Source organism: Rhipicephalus sanguineus, chromosome 1, assembly GCF_013339695.2.
Source record: "Rhipicephalus sanguineus isolate Rsan-2018 chromosome 1, BIME_Rsan_1.4, whole genome shotgun sequence".
Taxonomy (NCBI): domain Eukaryota; kingdom Metazoa; phylum Arthropoda; class Arachnida; order Ixodida; family Ixodidae; genus Rhipicephalus; species Rhipicephalus sanguineus.
Window position 1 is genome coordinate 73276630 of NC_051176.1, and position 22853 is coordinate 73299482.

The window sequence follows — 22853 nt, forward strand, 5'->3', positions numbered from 1 at the left end:
CGACTACGACTACGAGGGACGAACGGGTGCCGCCTTAAGGAGCTTCGCCCCTAAAAAAGAACGCCAGGCCTGCCTGGAACACGCAGTACAGTCACAGCCAAAGCTTGAGAAGCGACCTTTCCAGAGCCCGTTGTAAACTCCCTTGAGGCGACTACTGGAAGTACAGTTGCAAGATAACCACTTCACCATATATATTTATCAATTTGTGAAATAGGATACTGTCCACTGCATCATTATTACACATTCCGCGGAGAAGCCAGGTACCAACTACGCGTCTGTAAGGCATTATGTGTACTTTGTTGATGACGTGGTTGACCAGAGTGAATAATAATAATATCTGGGATTTGACGTCCCAAAACCACGATATGATTAAGAGAGACGCCGTAGTGGAGGGCTCCGGAAATTTCGATCACCTGGGGTTCTTTAACGCGCACCTAAATCTAAGTACACGAGCCTCAAACTTTTTCGCCTCCACCGAAAATGCAGCCGCCGCGGCCGGGATTCGATCCCGCGACCTTCGGGTCAGCAGTCGAGCGCCATAACGACTAGACCACCGTGGCGGGGCGACCACATTGAATAATTGTGAATGAGCTCTTCGTAATGGGTGGGAAGCTCTGAACCACCCACTCTTTACCCAAATCGCGTTGTGTGACGCCTGGTTGCTATGTTACTCTTCTACCCCGCAATAATACATCTGGTAACGCTATTCCTTGCCCGACATCACGCCTGAATATGGCCTTTTAACACGAAAGTATTTTATGCCGGGGGCCGCCGAAATTTCGCTGACGTATTATTAATAATACAGATTACAAAGAAAAACCGGATGAAAATGTTTCGTTGATTTGGTGGACGGGGAGTCGAACTCGCGACCTCTTGGTCCGCGGCCAATAGGCGCCGGGCGCTCTACCGACCGCGCTACCGACGCTCATGTATGAGGCTTTACAAATGCGCCTTATACATCTCACACCTTCTCCCTTTGACAGTGACCTTGGTTGGCGGGGAGCGGCGTCGCCGTCTGAAATCGGTGAAGTACTGCATTGTGACACTAACGAACGCCGACCGTGAGCGCTTCGGTAGTTTCTGCTTCCGGTGCAGCGAGAAACACGCCAGCGGGACGCGGAACACCTTCTCACGTTCACGGCTGAAGCTACGTACTCTGCATCTCGCGTTCCTGAAGCGCTGTGCGGTATATGCATGAACACAGGCGTAGGTTACCTTGTTACTGGGAGCGCACACCTTGGCGTTTCTCTCCTCAAACGACGACGCTTTGAATCAGTGCACATCGAGTACCAGTGTTATGCGCTTGTTGATGTCATCTTTTACGCGGCACTCAGCACATGCTGTGTCCAGTAGTATATTATTGCTTCAGCTATCACAAGGGTTTAATCCCGATCTTTGGAGTGAGCCGTCTGTTTTTTTTTGCCGGATCGTTCAATAAAGTTGTTCACTCACTCACTCGGGGTGGAGACGTGTCACTAGGCGTCAACGGGGGGGGGGGGGGGGGGTGCATCCGCGTCAAGTGGTGCTATAGCTGCCAACCACAACTATACATCGTGCAAGCTCTCATACAGCAATCTAGGATAAACAATCAACTATACTCCTCTGAACACACGGTTCACTTTCGGGGTATACCGATTCCTATGACGGAGGGATCAAACACTTTTTTTACGAAGGAGTACCAAGCACCGGCATGGCTCTGTGGTAGAATTCTCGACTGCCTTGCAGAGGTCCTGGGTACAAATCCCACCCGATCGGCGGACAACTACGCCACCAAAATTTGCTGTTGTTGTGACCCCATAACAGTTTTCGCTGCAAAAAGTCTGGAAACTATTTCAGCACACTGCAATGTGGTGCCCGGATACTCACTCAATAAGGTCCGCGCAAGGAATCAATCTTTCAGAGCTTCAGGGATTGAAAGTGGATGCGAATATTAAATCGTCAGTGGTTTATACGCGCAAGTGCCGTTTACAGCATTCGCGGTAATAATGAGAGAGATTGACAGAACCTGAGGCGTTACAGGCGAACCTGAGGCGTTACCGGCAACAGTGCGTCACTGAAACAGATGCTTGCGTGACGAAAGGAAAGCTCTAAATACAGCGCCTAATCCAGCGCTAATTCTGCGGCTAATGTAGTGATAATATCGTTCATGTGTAGGTCTTGGTATAGTTCTAAATATTGCGCCCAATGCAGCTCCACTATGGTGAAATCTGAGCTAGTGCGCAGCACGGACAACCCAGCTATTCCATTGGCAATCGCGCGCTTGTCGGGGCAGTGGCTTCTCTTGCGTGGCGCGGGTATCAGCCGGATCTTTCAGAAGCGTTTTTCGCGATCTTAGTTACATTATTGCGATTAAGTTTCGGTTATTTCTGTACTTTATCTTATTTTAGAACGGCTTAGTTCATTTTGCACTGTTTCTGAGCGTTGTTAGCCTTGTTTTAGGCCTGTATTATTTACTGCGTGACCATGCAACTTGAGACAGTGGATGGACGAGAATCCGGGCCCCTAAAGTGCCACGCACTTAAAAGTAAATAATTAAGACAGCAGACCCACGACGCTAAATTGAAATAGACGAAATAGAACCCAATTATTAGAAAGGGAAAAGAAGACGGGCTGGGTAACCCTTCATCGCCGCCCCATTTCAAAGAGGATGCCAGTAGAGATCACAACAATCACCATAATCATGATCATCAACGCTGCCGCTTGAAATTGATGTTTCTATATTAAACTTCCTAACTTACAATAGGAAATGTTGAACAGCTTGACGAAAGCATAGAAAGTCTCTGGCGTCTGCTATGCCATGTTCCGGTCAGACATATGCTTCTGTGGACCTGTACTTTGACGAATTGGTCGTTCATTCTGCTCGACTGACGAGACGCCGATTATTTTTTCCTACATCTGCTACCCTACAGCAGGAAACATTACGGAGTGGTCGTGAATGAGTGAAATCGATGTAAATGTTACAGTCTGTTGGAATGTTTGCCTCCTCAGGGGCAAGGTTAGTTCGTTAGATATAATGTGCGCCCATTCAATCCAGCTGGCAGTGTAATGAAGGCTAAGCATTCTTTATTTTTTGTCGCAGCGCGCGGTCGGTATCTGATGATGGCTCTCTTTCAAAATCAGCATATACGTTTATCCAATTTGCTTGAATGTCGCTTGATAACGGTTCCGCAAGCGCTCGTGGCTCGTTATGTTTCTTTTTTTCGTTTGCAGATTTCTGACCAAATTGGGATATAACCAGAACATATTATTTAGAGCGCGTCAGATTCTGTCCGCAATATAATGTTGGAAAGTGTCAATGGTGACCTCAATGTACCAAAATCTGCTACGGTGGCTGCTGTGGCATATCAGTAGAGCACAACAGTAGAGAGGAGACTTAACAAAAAGCGCTGTGTTGCGTGTTTTTTTTTTTCAATTACCATAATTCATTCTTCCTGTCCATGCATTCTTCCTGTCATCGTCACCTTTTATTATCTGTTCTTCTCCTCGCACGTGTAGGCCGAAGCATACCCGCCTAGGCTGGCCTCTCTGTCTTCACTACAATACAAACCATCAGGGGTTCGGACCATCTCGAAATTTTGCAATGAGTATATATGCACCCACACCTACAAACGAACGCACAAACATAGATAGAGTATGAATGAATCCCCCCCCCCCCCCCCGGAAAAACTTCTGGCTACGTTACTGGTCGTGTGGTTACTACGGCCGGTGCTCTTCAAGAACTGCACAGTGTCGTAATCACTTATTGCGCCAGAGACGAATGCGACCACAGCTTAGAGTCTAGCCAGTTTAAAGCTGCCCAGCGAGATAAATATGTGGAAGAGAGCCTACACTATGTGTGTACATGACAAACACTGGCTTCGTTTCAGGATGGTGGACCACCACGGCTATGGCGGTGCGCGCGGCGACGTAGTGGAGCGACTAGAGTGCGGTCTGGCTGACCCAATGCCCTCCCGCGTAAGCCGCGGCAGCAGCCGGCGCCTCAGCCCTCGGCGCCAGACCAGCGAGGAAATTGAAGAGGCACTGGACGCCAAATGCGCCGAGCTGCTCTCGCCAAGGTGAGGGGAGCATGCAGACGAAACACAAGTGATCTTCGTATACACTAAGCCAGGAACAGATGTCGCCGATGTATAACGGTTGTTTTTTTTTTTGTTTGTGGAGGCAACAGATCGTACTACGGGCATACATGAGTTTAGGGTTCAAGGCTCCGAATTATTTGATCTGAAACACGAACAGCGATGCCATAGGAAGTCAGCGTCACCTAAACGCTATACATAAAGATGCTGAAGCGTTGGTCGATTGAGTACACGGTTACTGTGCCAGTGAGTGCAAAACGCGTCGGCTACACAAGGCAAGGGCGACTAAAGTGCACTGTCAGCATCCGGCGCCTTTTGGTGGACATAAATAACGTGCCGATGACACTGTAAAGGAAACCGAAAACGCAATAAACTATATTGTTCAACTTTCGAAAAGTGTACAGTGAGTTTTGTGGTAAGCTTATGTTGAGGGTTTCCGATTTCTTAAAAAACTTGATTATGTGTACCTAAAGCGAGAAGATGAAGCACTTTATACCAGAGTTATTACAGTCCCCCTAACCCACATCAGAATACAGTCGCAGATGCCGAGATATGAAGCCGAAACCTTGCATTCAGCACCGCGAAATCAGGTAGACCAATCCAAGTGGCACCGCCAGTTTTGTTTTATGTTGTTTTGCCCTATCTTCTTTTGCGCTCTTAGACTGGCATACGTTTCCAGAATTACAGTAGCTGAAACCAGAACAGAGCTTAGGTGTATCTCGCATCACGCGAAGAAATTCCCCTTTCCAAGAATCGCCTCCATCTGTACCCTGTGCTTCTTTGGAGGCTGTTTCTTGGGCGAGTTAGAAGTTCATTCTGAAAAGGTTAGCGCTTGTGAACACGGACTACAAGAAGGCACACGGACACACAGACGGCTTCCCGATTTCGTTATGCGTGTGATTTTCTTTCTTTCTTTCGCTCCACTGGTATGTTTCGCCGCCATGTGTAAACAACATCTTTGGAGCTGCGGTAGCGGGGACACTTTTGCCCGTCACCTGCTGGGTACGTTGTTGCCAGATGCAAGCATATCCCAAGACGTTCGCTCCCTTCTCGCTACACGCATCGGCAGCAGTCGGCAATGCATTTGAGCCTAGACGTGAAACACGTTCCAACGCGCGCCTTGGCACTCGGTCATTCGTAAGGCGCATTTTTCTCCCCTTCTCCCAAAGTTGCTTCCGCACTACAAGTGCCTACAGTAAAGGTGTGTGCGCTTAACCATGTTTTATTTTACTGAAGCTGAGATACAGCCAGCAACATTTCATGTAACGTCGGCACTTCTGTTCACTGATGATAAAGAGCGCGAAAAAACACGGCGACGAAAAGCGCACAAGTCATAATGAGAAATCACATAAGCATAGTGACATAGCGTAACGACAAACCACTCGAAGGTACAGAGTGGCCTTATAAGTGCGACTTCCCGTAAGGCCTAAGAAAGCATAGGTTGATCTTACTGTTTTATTCATTATTATTAAAACTTAGTACACATAAGCATAAAGAAAAACTAAGTCACAAGAGATTGTAGTTTTCGTGTGATGCTGTTTAGGTAAGAGGTTTGAAGTTTCTTTCGTTCGTCCATAGATGTACGAATTCAATAAGGTGTCAGCAAATGCCCCACTCAGTGGAATAACAGCTTCACGAGTGTGGCAAAATGAGAGATCAATGTACTGACAAGAACGAATAAGTTTGTCCCTCGGGGTTACGGGACGAGGTGGGTCGTGATTAAGCGCTGAATTTAGCGACGTTATCCGAAAGAAAGTAGCTGTGTAGACTTCATTTTGAATAGGGTTGCGCGATGTTTAACGCATGCGATGATGGGCGGAGCAACTTAGCATCCTTCCCGATGAGCAAAATAAAAGAAAGAGAAAAGAATGCCACGTAGCCGTGATGCCATGACAGAGGGAACATATTACTAGAAACAACACGATGAGGCCCGCGATATTACCGCTCCGTCAAGCTTTTCCGCGCGTTTACTCGTGACTGGATAGAGTCCCGCAGAATCATTCCGCCCACTTTCCTTGATGGGCAAACGGCTCACGATTTCAGAGCTTCCACTAACTGACTGGCTGTGCTTTGGAGAGCGCAAAACCAACAAGGAAAAAAAAATCACAGCATATCTACGGGTGAATGATAAAGAGCTTGGGCAAAGATCATGAAGCAATCATGGTTACACCGTGAATTTTCAGTGGTTTCGCCCAGATGTAATCAAAGCAATAGCCCAGTACATCATCAAAAACGTGACAAACACTAAATATATATATATATATATATATATATATATATATATATATATATATATATATATATATATATATATATATATATATATATATATATACTGCAGTTTGCATGTACTTCTATGAGACAGTGCCATCTATTACACTGTTCGGGAGATACTGCCGGTTACCCCTGACAAGGTTAGACTAAGAGGAGCTTCGCCCCTAAAAAATGGGATGAGGGAAATTTCTTGGTCGTTCGCTTTGAACCGTTTCTTTCACTCTGTATCAAACAGCATGCAACACGAAGAAAGGAAAAAGACAGATAAACCAGTCATCTGTGACTGTTTCGTGCAGCGCGCGCATCTCGCTGGCGTACTACCGGAACGAGTACGAGACACGCGCCATGACGGTGGATGCCCTGGTCGCGGTGCTGCTGGAGCTCCTGGACACGCCGCACAAGTACGCGCTGCTGGGTCACCTGAGAAACTCCATACGACCGGAGGACGTCGACAAGGTCAGTGTGTGCGCGCGCGTGCGTGTGTGCTCGCAGTTTATCTCGTGGTGAACTAAGGCCGCCATCCAAGCTGCCATGCTCCGCTTCCTCCTCTCCTTTGACTCTTCTCTCCTTCTTTCTCTCCTTCGGGCCTAATTAGCTCAGGAAAGTTGTTGGCATAGTGGCACCATCTAGCTTCCGATCGGGTCCCTTCTCTACGCTGCAATGTACGATCGTATGCGGCGCTCGGCTATACAGGACGCACCTTCAACGAGTTACGTTTCTATACGACGTGCGGCTTAACGAGATGCGGATTTCGTGTCTCGATTCGCGAAATACAATAAAAAGAAAAAAATTATGCCAGCTTCGCACTAGTGGTTCTGAGCCTGAGGGAAGAGCGCAGCTAGGTTTCTTGTATCTCTTTTTGTATCTGTTTCTTTCTATTTCTTGCTTTCTCTCTCTGTCTACTTCTTTCTTTCTCTCGCTATTTCTATCTTTATTTCTCTTTCTTCCCTTTCTTTCGCTCTCTATCTCTGCTTCTCTCATTATTTGTTTTTCTTCATTTCTCTCTTTTTTTCTCTTTCTGCCTTGCTCTCTGTTTTTTTTCTATCTATTTTTCGTGTTTGTTTCTTTCTATCTATTTCTCTTTCTTTCTATGTCTTTCTCGGTCTTTCTATCTTTTTCTGTCTTTATTCCCTTTATTTCTCTCTATTTTTCTCTTGCTCTTTCTTCTGTCTCTCTTTTCCACGTGTTCGTTCGTTTGACACTCCCACCTGCTGTGCACGGTAGTGGGGCTTGGCCAGTTCCTGGGGCGTTTTGCACGACGGAGCACAATATACCGATAGCTTAAACAGCTTCACTGGAAAGGGATGAAGAGAGCGCGTGCCGGTTCATGATGATGATAGTTTTTTTACGGTGGAGCACAAGGTACCGCCAGCCTGAACAGCTTCGCTCTTAAAATACCACGTGATATGCCCACTTACGCGCTGTAATTGCAGTGCTCCCTAATGTTCCGCGTACCAACGATATGCTTCCCTCGCAGCGGTTCGTGACAGTGATAAGCAGGATAAAGCCGTTATCGCTTGTGCTGCCGCAAGCATGCCGAAAGCATGCCGAAAGCAACAGGTTCGTCATCAACAACCACCACCATATTCGCTTTCCTGTCACTTTTTAAGCGGCCGCTCACGTGGCCGAATGCTATGGTCGTTTGCACGCTGAACGTTTGGGAGCACTTGCAATTACGGCGCGCAAGTGGGCTTGTCACGTGTTATTTTTTTTTATTATCATTTCGCGGGCATCTGCAGAAAACATGAAAATTCGCACAGCCTTAAATCCAACCTCTTCTTCCTCTTCTCAGTAGAATTTATTGATCGCTGCCGAAAGCTGGCTGCAGCTAACGTGTTTTAACGCGATAGCGTTAAAGAGCTCGTGTCGCAGAAATTCCGCCGTCGGTGTCGGCACCGTTGGTTGTGAGCGAAAAATCATCATCTTGTCCGTGACCGAAAAATCGAAAAAGCTGCAAATAAAATAAATAATAAAAATGGTGGATCCGAGTGAGGATCGAACCCAGGCCGTCTGCGTGGCAAGCAGGTGTTCTACCACACAGCCACTCCTCTGCTTGGAGCTGCACTGAAAGTAACTTTCATGCTTCCCAGAAATACGCGTCCTCTATACAGGTGTCACAGTACGAGATGTAATATCGCAGCAATATTGCGTGGTACAAGCGTACATTGCCATCGGGCGTCACGTCATGTCAATATCATAACGACTTCGTGGTTTAAAGACAGCCACCCATTACAGAAGGCACACGCATTACTGCGCGTATTCCCTTAAGACCACGTAGTGGGTGCACCGCAACTTCGAAAAAGTTTCTCGAGGAAATTGCTCCTGGTTTAAAGCATGCTACCCATTACATGAGGCACACACCTTAGTGCGCGCGTTCTGTTAAACACTCGTAGTGTTCAAAGTGCGCACTAGGGGCAGGAGATCGCTATCGCGTTCAACTCTTAAAGGCGAAGCTTAAGCGTCCCCCAATTTTTTTTTTTTTTTGCATTGCATCCAGTACCGGAGGCATGGCAATCTTTATACGCATCACGTGGTTTTTACAGTGCCTCCGTGAACGGCCCACCTTTGACCAAGCGACGATGTCATGTGATGACGTCGCCAAATTTCGCGACCTGTCGTAGAGTCGCCAAATGACGTCATCTGATGACATCATCGGACGACGATGTTATCTGTTGACGTCATAGGGTGCCGTCATCACAGGATGATGTTTTGCATCACTCATGTTGACGCCGACGATACCTTTTGGCGTTTTATGACGCATCTAAGGTATTCGCCTTAAAAAGACTAATACCTAGTAGATAAAAATTTAGAAGCTGTCTAATCGGATGTATTTCAAGCATATCTACACCTTTCTAATGGAATTTTAACCCAGCTTCATTGCTTTAGGAGTTAGTTAATTAATCTTGCCTAAGTAAGCAATTAAACCGACATAAAATGTAGTGTGACTTACTCTATGCAGTAGCTAGCCACATTTGGTCGCGTCGTCATAAAATGCGTGGGCATATTTTTAAACTCTGGCTAGGTTAGCTGGCACATCCTGTGTGTCGCAGCTCCTCGCGGTGAGGTTCATTGAATCGCGTTTCATTTAAAACATCGCACGGCTTTTAAATGCGAAACATTTCTTAGCGAACTTCTGCGACTTTGAACGTATCTATCTATCCATCCATCCATCCATCCATCCATCCATCCATCCATCCATCCATCCATCCATCCATCCATCCATCTATCTATCTATCTATCTATCTATCTATCTATCTATCTATCTATCTATCTATCTATCTATCTATCTATCTATCTATCTATCTATCTATCTATCTATCTATCTATCTATCTATCTATCTATCTATCTATCTGTCTGTCTGTCTGTCTGTCTGTCTGTCTGTCTGTCTGTCTGTCTGTCTGTCTGTCTGTCTGTCTGTCTGTCTGTCTGTCTGTCTGTCTGTCTGTCTGTCAGCCTAGGAGTTTGTGCTCTCCTGGCCGTTTCGTTAACGGGATGTAAAAAATTCAAAATAGGGGTCTTAGATTCGTTTATTCAAAGTATGCCAGGCAGGAAAGTGTTTCCGCGCTGCGTTTGCAAGCACGTGTCGCACCTCTGGCTAGCCGACGACAGCTGGCTTGTCTGAAGTTTCTTTTCCTTCTTTCGAACAACTTAGTAAATATAAATAAGGACACGTACCTAAAAGCTCCGAACCGTCACTCCAGAAGAACTAACAACGAGAAACGCATACGCCCACTCTTGTCACGTTGTCACACGTTTAAGTATTCTTTTTTTTCCCGCAGTTTTAGAGTTGTTGAATGACCTGCCGAATGATGTCCTCAGTGCTCAATCCCTTGATTCATTTTTGTCGCTGTTGCAATCTCATTTAGAGGCATTGGAATAGATTGACTGGTATCGGTGCGCAAATAAAGGCAAAAACACTGTATCGCGCATGTACTTGCACATTGTTACACGTGTTAACAGTTCTCACATGTATGTATTTCATGTTACTTGTTCCTAGGGCATAACCTTGTTATTGCTATGTTCTTATTTATCTTGAACATGTATGCTAATTTTGTTTGTTTGTTTTTTGTTTTTTACACCCTTGAAATACTTATATCCGTGGTTCATCTATTACTTTTTTTTTTTTGGTGTTGTCGCTGTTATGGTTACCTTGTACTGCGGATTTTCCCTTTTTATTTTTTCCTGATATGAAGTCCACTTTATTTTGTATGCCCTCTCCTGTATAGGCCTGAAAAGGCCCACAGTATTGAATAAATAAATAAGTAAATAAATAAATAAATAAAATAGGTGTGGCACAACACGACTGTATGAAAAACGTAAATGACAGGTCATAACAAGAAAATCATGACATGCATGTCAACAGCATGACCTACATGCCACGGTGTTGCTGCTCTTGTGGCGGTTTCTTTATATGATGTATACCAAAATTGGTATGGCGTGGCAAGAGTGCATGACAAACATAAGCCACAGGTTCCATTGTGCAAATCGTGATACACGTGTCATGTACAGCATAATTTACATGACATGGTCTCGGGGCGCTCACGGCCGTTTAATTAGATGGATATATACAAAAATTGGTACAACGAGACATCTCTCTATGGCGAACATAAATGACTGGTGGGAATATGAAGATCGTGACATGCATGTCATGTACGCCATGACATACATGACCTGCTGATGATGCGCTTGCGGCCGTTTCGCTATCTTGACATGTACCTGAATTTGCATTGCATGACGTGACTGTATGAACATAAATCACATGTGGCAACATGAAAATCACGACATGCATGTCATGTACAGCATGATTTACATGCCATGCTCATGGTGCACTCGAGGCCGGTTCGCTAGCTTGGTATACCCAACAAATGGTATGTCGTAACGTGACTGCACGACGAACATATATTACATGTGGCAACATGAAAATCACGACATGCGTGTCGTGTAGGGCATAATTTACATGCCATGCTCATGGTGAGCTCGCGGCCGTTTCAAGTGACATTGCGTGGCGTGACTGTATGACGAACCCAAACGACAGGTGGTAACATGACAGTCATGACATGCATTTCATGATGCCTGAAGTGACGTGGCGTGGCCGCTTGGATACATCGTATGCGCGCCAGGGCACACCATTTGGCTATAAGCTGAGAAAGGAAACACACACACACGCAGCGTTAGACACTACTTGCTTTGCATAAACATTGCGGGACTTTCTTTCGTACGCCCATCAAAAATACAAGAAAACAAACTCTATTTCTTATCTTAGCGACAAAAGAAAAAAAACTCGCAAGTAAGCGCAGAATACTACCAGTTTCTGTAGTGTCGACGGGTGCGGCTTCGCTTTGCACGCATACATCAAGTTCGTCTACGTATGATTTGTGCTGTTCAGTGTACTGTGACTGTCACTGCCGGTCAGAGGCCGCCAATGAAGTGACGTGCCAACCACCCTGCTTTCACGCCACCTTTCTCCGGTGTGGCGCGTTTTGCATGCATGAAAACGTACATGCTCTGAAGGCTGTCAGCTGGCGAAATCCTCTGTCTGTCGCTTTCTCTCTCTCTGGGGAGAGAGAAAGAGAGAGAGAGGGACCCTGTTGTAAAAATTGAAATGGTTTATTTTGCCATCCTTTATAGTTACAAATACGGATGGGGGTATTGTAGAAAAAAATCTATCCTTGAAAAACATGAGGTGTCTGTATACAACCCTTTCATTTGGCAAGGAGGCAATATCAATTGTATGCACATATATATACACTCATATACATACACGTAGATATATATAGGAGCATAACTGCACTTCAACATGTTTCCACTAACACGTTCTTCTTATTGTCAACGAAATCAAACAGGTACATATGAAAACCAGACACCGTATAGAAACTGCATACATCCGTTTTAGTTCTTTGAGAGAGGCCGTGCAAAGATCAAACTGTACCGAATTATATTAGTTTAACAGTGTGTGTATTGTGTAGCTGAGGCGTTGTTTTCCATAGAGTGAACGTGGCGTTAGTACTAACGAATCCTCGAAGTGTCTAGTACCGTAATTTGGAACTTTTCTTCGTAGCTGGGGGAGATTGTGTATGTTGATAATATTTCGACAGATTTCGAGTAGACAGAAAGCTGCACATGATCGACCCCATGTGAGCGGTTGCCATTGCAACGGGCGAACTTATCCCCCTCCTTAACCCCACTTTTTTTTCTGTGGACGGAACTTTCTCATCGTGATTTCTTCTTTTCGTTTTTCGCGCGTATGACTCAAAATGACTATAGGCTAGCATATGTTAGGTCTTTTCTGGCGGACCTCTACATTCTGTCAAAGCATTCGCGGTTAACAATAGCGTACACGGTATGTTATGCGTTAAATGACCCCACTGTGCTTGTGTTCTTTTTGTTTTTGTTTTTAAAAATCGCGCTGCCGGAAGTTCTGCTGAACGGCGCATGGTCGTTTAGTGCGCTATTCCGTGTTCAAGTTTTACAGCGGTAGTGCGCATACGCACGTTGCACAGGTTTCTGCTGCGACCGCAGCGCTAGTACGCACTGCGGCTGCCGCTGTAGCTGAGGAGTTACGGTGCTCGGCTGCTGACTCGAAAGACGCGGGTTCGATGCCGGCCATGGCGGTCGCATTTCGATGGAGCCGAAATGCAAGACTCGTGTACTGTGCGATGGCAGTGCGCTTTAAAGAGCTCTAGGTGGCCGAAATTTCCGGAGTCCCCCAACACGGCGTGCTTCATAATCGTATCATGGTTTTGGCACTCAAAAACGCAGATTTTATTATTATTGCAGTGCGCAACGCAAAGCGAGCGGTGAAAACAGAGCTGGGGGATAAAACTGGGCCTGTTGGTGCATCGTAGTAAATGATGGTGAATAGAACGTGAGAAGGAACGCGGACCGGAAGATGCCGCGATGCACATTCGCTGTGCAACAACTTCTGTCGCCTATAGTGAGTGGATATTGCCCTGGATCTTAATATACCGAAGCGCGCATGCCGAGCATAACTGGGCGTGTTGGCGATCGATATCACAAGCGCGAACGTTCCCGAGCGTGAGTTCGCAGAAGCGCCTGTGCGTGATGCTCAGATGATCGAAGAAGGTTGCTCATTATTGCTTGGATTGGTCTTCCCATTACGCGGCATCTTTTGCGTCCAGTGCCAGCGGGGCGGTAAATGCTTGGGTGCTGAATGAAAGTGAATGAAAGTGTAAAGGGCCGGTATGTCGAAGGAAGGCGTATATTTTTATGCGTGAATTTCGGAGGACAAATAATACACAAAGCACTTTCGTATGCTTCTGTAATACGACTAACGGCGTGTCTTAAAGGCAGGCGCCCTGAAGAACCACATAAGCGAAATACACGTATACTAGCAGTTCGGCGTATGGATAGCTTTCCAACCGCACGACGTCTGTCTGTGTACCTCTTACAAGAGCGTACTTAATTACACTTTTTGCGTTCAGATAGACCGACTTGACGGCGTGCACGAAACTACTCGTTTGCATTAAATATGTAGGATCATTCATTAAATGCTTAATAAAATATTTGTTAATTGCGAATGAAATCTTACACGTTAATCTGGACGTACAGGGCGCAAACCTGGGTACTTGAATGAGAGCAATGTGGGCACCATAAGATGTGGAGGCGTAATTTTAAGAACTTTGTGCACCTTGCAATAAGATTTGGGCTGCTAAGCTGGAGAATAACAGCGGAACTGGACAAGAACATAATGACCACCCCGCGTGTAATGGAACGAAAAATGATGTGCGTAAGACGTAAGAAGAGCAGAAGGGATCGGAGAACAAGCATCGGCAGCCGATTTCCTAGTAGATATCAAAAGGGAAAAAAATGGACCTTCTTGGCAGGTGCCTTCAAGGGGAGGACAGATAACAGATGGTTACTTAGAACGTTTGAATGATTTTGAAGAGATAGGAAGCACTGCCGACGACGGTGACTGGTTTTTTTTTTTTTTGAACATACTGCAGGCTTTTCACGGCCCATGCAGGAGTGGATACAAGAATACAAAGTGGATACAAGAATACAAACTAAACATCGAAAGAAAATACATAACGAAATAACAAGAAAGTGCAATGCCAACAGATCACATTTCAAACTCGACACACTGTATTATGTTCATAAAAGATTGAATGGTGTTACAGCACACAATATTGTTATCTAGTTGATTCCAATGATGGATAGCTGACGGAAAAAGGGAATGTTTGTGAGCGTTAACACGACTGTAAGGTTGGTGGATTGACTTGGAATGGTTCAGTCGCAATGAGTGTTTAGGCGGGTCTAGCAGGTAATGAGATCGTGATATGCGGAATTGACCATGATATAATTGGTAAAGAAATTTTAGTCGCGAGATAATTCTGCGATGCCAAAGAGGTTTTAAATTTGCCCTTGCGAGCAAGCCAGCAGAACTGGATTGCCTCGAGAAGTCAGAATATACAAATCTAACTGCCAATTTTTGTATTCTTTCTATTTTATTAATGAGATGCTTTTGATGTGGACTCCAGATGAGATCGGCGTACTCTAAACATGGTATAATTAGTGTTTTGTATGCATTAAGTTTAAGGTGTGGTGGTGCAGTGCGCAATTTTCTCCTCAGGAAGGATAGCTTCCTCTCGGCTTTACTACATATGGCTAAAACATGTGGTTCCCAGTTGAGGTTCGATGAGAGAGTAACGCCTAAGTATTTTACTTGGTCACTTTTGTGGATAGTTGTGTTTCCTATAGTATATGTAAAGTTAAGGGGGTTGGTCTTATTTGTGAATGAAATGAAATGAGTTTTGGCTGTGTTTAATTTCATGCCCCAAGTATTGCACCAGGAATAAATAATTTGCAATGAATTGTTCAGATTAACTTGATCGTCTGAATTGTGTACGACTGTGTACACGACACAGTCGTCGGCGAATAGTCGCAATTGAACAGGGTTATTAACAGAAAATTGAATGTCGTTAATAAACATTAAAAACAAAAGTGGAGCAAGAACCGATCCCTGAGGTACTCCAGAGTAAACATCAAGCGGTTGCGATAGATGGTTGTCGATTGTTACCCTCTGTTTCCGTTTAGTTAAAAAACTGTTAATCCAGGCTACTATTTTATCATCAATACCAAAGGCCGATAGCTTTGTTATTAAATCCTTGTGTGGAACAACGTCAAACGCTTTAGAAAAGTCTAAGAAAACGGCATCTAACTGACTGTTCTCGTTAATTGCATTGGCTATGTCGTGAGTTAATTCAGCTAATTGGGTTGTAGTTGAGAGACCTGATCTGAAACCATGTTGATGTTTGTAAAGGAGCTCATTTGTTTCTAAATGAGTTATTATGGACTTGAAAATTATATGCTCTAATATTTTACAGCACGAGCTCGTAAGCGACACTGGGCGGTAGTTATTTATTTCTAGCTTTGAGCCTGATTTGTGTACAGGGACTACTGTAGCGTTGCGCCAGTCGTCTGGTAATTCCGAAGTGTGTAGAGATAACGTGTATATTTTAAAAAGATATCTAGATGTCCATTGCGCATACCGGCATAAAAATGAGTTAGTAATTTTATCGGGACCAGTGGATTTTTTCAGATTAAGCTTGAGTAGCAGAGCAAGTATGCCTTCTTCAGATACAATTAATTCTTCCATGGGTACTTTCACAACATAGGGGTGTAGTACCGCGTTAGTGGCATGTTTCGTAAAAACTGATTGGAAGAACTTATTCATTTCATTAGCGATTTGTTCTGGTTTCCTAATAACTTGTTCTGAATACTTAATTTGCGAGATTGAATCTCGTTCATCTGACAAGTATCGCCAGAATTTGTGGGGACTGTGGGTCATAAATGATGGTAACGTAGTGTTAAAGAAATGAGCTTTTGCTTCAAACATTTTGTGTTTCAAGGCTCCGATAAGATCGGATGCGTTGCTCTTGTTTCCCTTTTTCCGCCGTCGTTTTATTTTCCTTTTCAGTTGAATTATTTCACGAGTTATCCAAGGGTATTCTCGGTTGATGCGTTTCTTTTTATTCGGAATGAAGGTATGTTCGCAATAGTTGACAATGTTTTTAAAACGTGTCCAGAGTTCTTCCACATCTGTTAGCTCGGTGAATTCACAGAACTGTGTTTTTAGGAAACGTAGTACAGCACGATCATTTGCACGGGTGTAATCTTTAAAGTAAGTAGATAGTGGCTTTTTGTATTTCCGCGTGTAAGTAATGGGACAAGTTAAAGAAATCACTTTGTGGTCTGAAATGCCATTCTCGATGGACACAGAAGAACCTTCTAATGTGCTACTTACAAAAGCTAGGTCAAGCAAAGACGACGACGTTGAAGTGATCCTAGTGTTATCAGTCACTAGTTGATTCAGTGAAAACGCGAAATGCTAGCTATAGCTATAGCGACAAAATTAAAAAAAAAAATTCGAAGCTTAAAATGGAATCAGCTCGCGCAGGACATGGTGGGTTGTATATCATTGCCACATGCCTTCGTCCTGCAGCTGACGAAAGAGAGGCTGCTGATGATGATGATGGTGATGATGACGATGATGATGATGAAAGAAACACTCCGTATAAAGCGCATTATTACGCGTTTCACTGCAGTACCGATGTCTGTCTTCGCTGTAAAACGCGTGCTTATTCTCAGTAATTTTTCGGGCTTGCATCAGAACTCCGTTAGTTTTTCAAGCAAAGTCTGGCAGTGTGATTTCGCATCAGTGTGTATACATCGGAACCAGCTTTCTTTTCTCTCTTCAAAAATGGCTTTTTTGGCACTAGTGGTAGTCAGGTAGACGAGCGCAGCATGGACATAAGTAGGCTTGTAAGAATAGTCAAGCACTTCGAATATTCTAACGAATAATACAGTCTTCGAATTCACTGCGATTCGAATTTTAAACTATTGAAAATTTCGAAGTATTCGAAATGAACGAATAGATGTATATTAGTGCCCTTGTAACCACCCTGTAAAGACGTTTTCACTGCAGTGAAACAATGCTTTAGCGTGAATACATCATTCCAGGGAAATTCCGCACTGCCGCGAAACCCCACTTCAAGGTTAAATGAATATTTTACCCTCACATCGATTCATCCTTTTTAAATGCGAAGCATTTCTTAGCGAATCTTTGGCACTTTGAGAGTTTCTTCCTATCTATCTATCTATCTATCTATCTATCTATCTATCTATCTATCTATCTATCTATCTATCTATCTATCTATCTATCTATCTATCTATCTATCTATCTATCTATCTATCTATCTATCTATCTATCTATCTATCTATCTATCTATCTATCTATCTATCTATCTATCTATCTATCTATCTATCTATCTATCTATCTATCTATCTATCTATCTATCTATCTATCGATCGATCGATCGATCGATCGATCTATCCGCCTACCTCTGGGTGCTCTCGTGATCACCTCCTTAACTTGGTGTAGACAAAAATTAACAGGTGAGGCTAAAAGAATTTTTCGAATGTGACTGTTGGGTCATGACATGAATAACGTCCAAATGCTGTCGCGTACGTCGTCAAACCATTTCCTCCAGACACGTGTGGCACATACCCGTTTACCACGGGCCATGGTGTACGGCTATGCGCCACAGGTGATGTACAGTTTATATCTACCTAGGATTGGCGAGAACAGACATTGGTAACTTAAATGCGAGAACATTAAGAAAAACCGACATCGGCTTCGTTGACCCGACGAATGCACAGAATAAAAATTAGGATCGCAGCAGAAATCGAACCCAAGAATTCTGCGTGGCAGTCAGCTATACTACCACCGAGCCCCCGCCAGGTCTAGAAACTGTTTTGGAAAAACACCCTATGCAGGCGTAATGTCGGTGCTCCGTCAATTGTGGTTGTGGTGCTGGCTATCTAATTTTGTAACAAAGCAACGACACTACATATCTAGTGCATCGTAACTTATTTTAGCGCACACTGACACACGGACACAGAAAAGAAGGGTACACCAAGGGTGTCCGTGTGTCAGTGTGCGCTAAAATAAGTTACGATGCGCTCATACCAACTAGCTCGTCTTTCAGTATTACTACATATCTACTCCTACGATAAAGGTGTCATGTCAGGTTGTGTGCTGTGGTTCCAGTGTTGCCTCCGCTTTTATAGCAATCTAATAAACATTACACTTGCATTCCTGTGATTCAGAAAACTATATTCAATCGTTGCTCGACCCCGGGTGAGTCATTAACGAAAGTTACGTATGATATTCACATCATTGCACCGTAAAGTGCACTTAGTTTCGATAATACTGTCGTATGGGCTCTAACGTTAGTGCTGGCGTTACGTCACACCATGAGTTACCCTTTCAACGCCAGTGTAGTCGAAGTGCCAGTAAGTCCACGGTGTGCACCCAACTACTATACCTACAAAAACACGTCGATCCACCTCGTAACGCGAGGCTCGAAGCCATAAAATACAGCATAGAAGTACTTAATGCTTAATTTCCGAGTATATCTCCCAAAAAGTCACTTTTTGTCAAATTTGCAGGCATTTTTCTCGATAAAAGTTTGTTCACATAAGTTGAAAATATTTTTAGCAGATAGTAGGTCGACTGGTAAGAGAGCTAAACATTTTTGTGACTGAGTCATTGCCGCCGTTTTTACAAAAAAATGGCTGAATTTGCATGCTTTGTTGCTTCTTTGCTAAGCCTATTTAAGCAAGAACATTAATATGTTGTTTTACTTGTGACGTTACGTGACAGAACAACGACAACAGAACGCTTTCACGCAGGATGTCTCGTTTTACCCAGTTTCAAGGTTTAATACGTATAATTTATTCCCCCGTTTTCGCGGGAACGTTCTAAGGCCGGTCACTTGACCACATAATTTTTTGAACGAAAATACTGTACATTTTTAAAATCGCTGTGACCCTTCTAGCTCAATTTTTTTTCAATAGAATCGCTGGTGCTAGAATTTTGGGCTGGGACGTCTCATTTGCAGTGACCTCTATACGAACGTTTTATTAGTGGTTCCTAGTGGGTGAAAAGCGCTAAGAATAGCTCGAAAAGAACTCTGCTGAGGCGCCACTGAAGATAGGGAGAGCTCAAGCGAGTGTAATTGCTTGCTGTATCGATCGACGGGGATTGTAGGAATTAGCACACGAGAAATAACCATGTAAGTTTACACATAAGCAAATTGCATTCTTGAGGCTCTAGTTTTTGATGCTATTGAATCGTCGTGGTAAAGAACTGAAGGCACTAAGGCAGCAGGAGTAGAGGACAGCGATGTTCCGGTGTCGTTTCTGCCTAAGGGCATTCCATATTTATCCGCACTGCTTAAAGAAATATGCATCCACTCTAACTCGCCGAGCTTTCAGCCTTACTATAATAATTTATGCTTTCTACCTTAACAAGTTCTGCTTGGACTACATATGGGCTCCAAATATTCAAAGTTCGTATGCATAGCAGGGTGTACAGGTTTTATCTCCAGCCGTAATTATATATACTGTTATCTTTGTGATTTTAGTATTTCAGTTCGGGATTTCAGGGTTTCTTTCGGAATGTACTGGTTTCATTCTCTTGCGATATTGTGCATATATTGTATGTACAAGCATAGATAGGCGGGTTTCTCCATTATGGGGAGGCAAGTAGCACCGCAGAAATCCCCCACCCCTTCCAGTGGTAGAGTCCGAATAAAAACTAGCTTCGCAATTGACGAAAACATGAATATGAAGCGATGACGCTCTTCTTAAAACGGCCTGCCTTTGCTCCCCGGCTCTCCGGGGCTAAAGCAACGAAGTAAACAGTTCATGGTATCTAACATCAGGGGTACTAATTCGCCATTTTCATCAGAAACTTCTATTAACAAAACGCTGCACATTAAACAATGACGGGATAGGTCCGACAGAGTAAATGAGGGAGGGAGACTTGGCGCCCCTCTTAGATTATTACGCTCACGCCTGTGGAAAAATACACGTCTACAAGGGGTACCCGGTGCCGTATGTGCGTGTCAACACCATTTCTAGAACCGATAAAAACATTTTTGTTGTGTTCAAAGCGAAATTTAAAAAAAAAGATAATTGCACATTAGCTTTCTTTGTTGTTGCTACTTTTCGGTGTCAGCCAAAGACAATGTTTCAGTTTTGAGTTGGTTTCCGTAACCTGTTGTTCTTGATTATTGACATTTGTAAAGCTGCAATTATAGGCTGTAAAACGGCCGTCTCAGAAAAGCTGACCGCTGAGAAAAGACTTGCTCTTGAGCCATGGAGAGCTACGAATGCCCATGTCACCACGTGATACAACTGGTTCTGGTCAAGGATGTGAAACTTGTCATCATCTATTGCAACCTATAAGAAACCCGGCTCAGTTCCAACCACGTAACACCATGCATTCGTGCACATAGCGATGCGCTGCTTCTCTCCCGTGGTTCCAGTTTGACGAACTGCTGTACCGGCGAGAGGTCCAGGCGGCGCGGTCCAAAGAAACACAGCAGCAGGTACAGCTGCAGCTTCAGCAGCAACAACAACAGCAGCAGCAGCAGCAGCAGCAACAGCAGCAGCAGCAGTCGGGGGTGGTGGAAGGTGCTTGCGGAGGCGCTGAGCTGCCCAGCGAGGACAGCGGAGTCGACTTGGCCAGTGGCGGTGGCGGTCTTCAGCAGGGCGGAGGCAGCCGGCGGCGCAGGCCTCCGTTCAGGCGACACAGCAGCGGCGGTGAGTCCGGCGACAAACAGCTGGCCGTCGAGGACCGTCGCTGGAGCAGCGTCAGCGAGCCACCCATGGATCCGGATGTGGTACGTCGCTTGCAGGCTTATTGGCACGGAGAGCTCGATGAATCGTGTGATTGTTGCTTTCGCATATGATGCATTTGAAGTGACTTCGCTGGTCATCTGATGATGCTGATGATTGCTCGTGTCTTGAGGACACAAGGAAGCATCGGCACGTAATAGATTTGAGAAGCTCCTTTGACAAAATGTGTAGATATAGTTTGGCATAGATGTAGCTTGTCTCACAACAGGTCACCTTGACCAATGGGCGTCTCAAAATGTTATGAGAGGGCTACGCGTAGAGCACGTTCTCTTTTTATGCATTTATGGGTGTGTCCAACAGTAAAGGACGAGTAAGCCAAGAACCTCTCTTTTCGTAGCTCTAAAAGCTAAACATTAAGTGTTAAGCGCGGAACTTTTATGGCGGAACGGGACAGGAAGTAACCGCCAAACAAGCGCTAATCTTATTGAATATCGCGCCAACAAGGCTAGGAATCCATCCTTCTAAAAGGGAAGTCCGTACAGTCCTGGCGCAGCAAGGCAGACTGCAGTAAAAACCGTCATTTTAGTGAATGAGCTAATTGACTTCATCGACTTTTATATAGTCATGCGCTGTTATGCAAAGGGCTATCCACTCAACTGTTGGACGAAGATAAAAAAAAGCCTCTCTTCTTAGAACGAAAACTGAGCTGAGAAAGAATTTCTGCTACTGTAATTTAAAACAGCCCCACCCACTTTTGGGGGTGGTCATTCTATATACCGGAATAGCGAAGAGACTAGCGTATATGATACAACGATAGTTATGATGATACAACACATGGACCTCGCATGAGCTGAGACCTTTATTGGAAATGCCGAATTGTAATAAATACGAATCGTGTTATGAGCTAAGGCTGGTCGCGAGAGTCCAGGATGCTACCCGAGCTCAAGGCATCAGGAATAAGGGCACCTCTGCTGAGCTCTCTTCTCAAATAAAGATGTTTATTCTCTTTCTGTCGATTATTTTTGTTTTTGTTTTGCTCACACCCTACTATCAAGACGAGTTTTTACGGAACATTATATGGAAGGATCGTTCCCGTATTGTTCTCTTGGTTGGTGGAACGGTGTGTTGTTACAATATTTTTGTGGCGCATTTTTTATCGCATCTTGTGTTACGAACTTTCCGAACTTGAGCTACGCAGGTCTTGCGTACGGCTCCGCCACCTGACAAGAGTGCGTGAGGCAAAGTATACCTCGGTGCTGCTTAAATGCACGAGTTCCTTCGGAGACTGCTTCATCCAATCCCGTGTTATGTACTGTTCCCAATGTTGTACTATATACGGTTATGTTGAGCTGTCGAGCTCACTGCACGTTTGATGAGGTAAAAGCAGCGCTCCGGAGCTGCACGTGAAAGCTAACGTCAAGACGTGGAGGCTTTTGATTAAAATAAGACACACTGAACATATGTGTCGTATCTGGTGCCGTGTCTGTGACAACACTTATTATAAAGTGTTGTCGCACTTTATAGAACATGTAAGATATAATAGAACATGTAATAATAGAACATAGAACATGTGAGATCGCTCTTTGCAGCATTACGGCGTAAGCACATAAGCTGTCGTAGTATGACGTGAAGACACATTGAAAATTAATGGTACCAACGATGAGTCACTCCATTTCGTCGGGATTTAAACCAGACAATCTTTGTTCATCGTGCGTCTTCTATTTCATCTTGCTCTTTGTTATCGTATCATCTGAACGTTATTCTGAAGTATCTTGCGGACAGAGCAGAACTTTCTGTGAATATTCCATCCAAACATCCTTTTATTTTGCCCACCTAAA

At 44.4% G+C, this 22853-nt stretch overlaps 1 protein-coding gene across 1 annotated transcript in view; it reads left to right on the forward strand.

Moving 5' to 3' along the window:
• Positions 1-22853, forward strand: part of LOC119392996 (whirlin) — a 328938-nt gene that overhangs the window by 52000 nt on the left and 254085 nt on the right. Inside the window, exons 5-7 of the mRNA XM_037659871.2 lie at positions 3867-4055; positions 6644-6803; positions 20703-21059. Coding sequence (XP_037515799.1) covers positions 3867-4055; positions 6644-6803; positions 20703-21059 — 706 coding nt within the window. The remainder of the gene's footprint in view (positions 1-3866; positions 4056-6643; positions 6804-20702; positions 21060-22853) is intronic.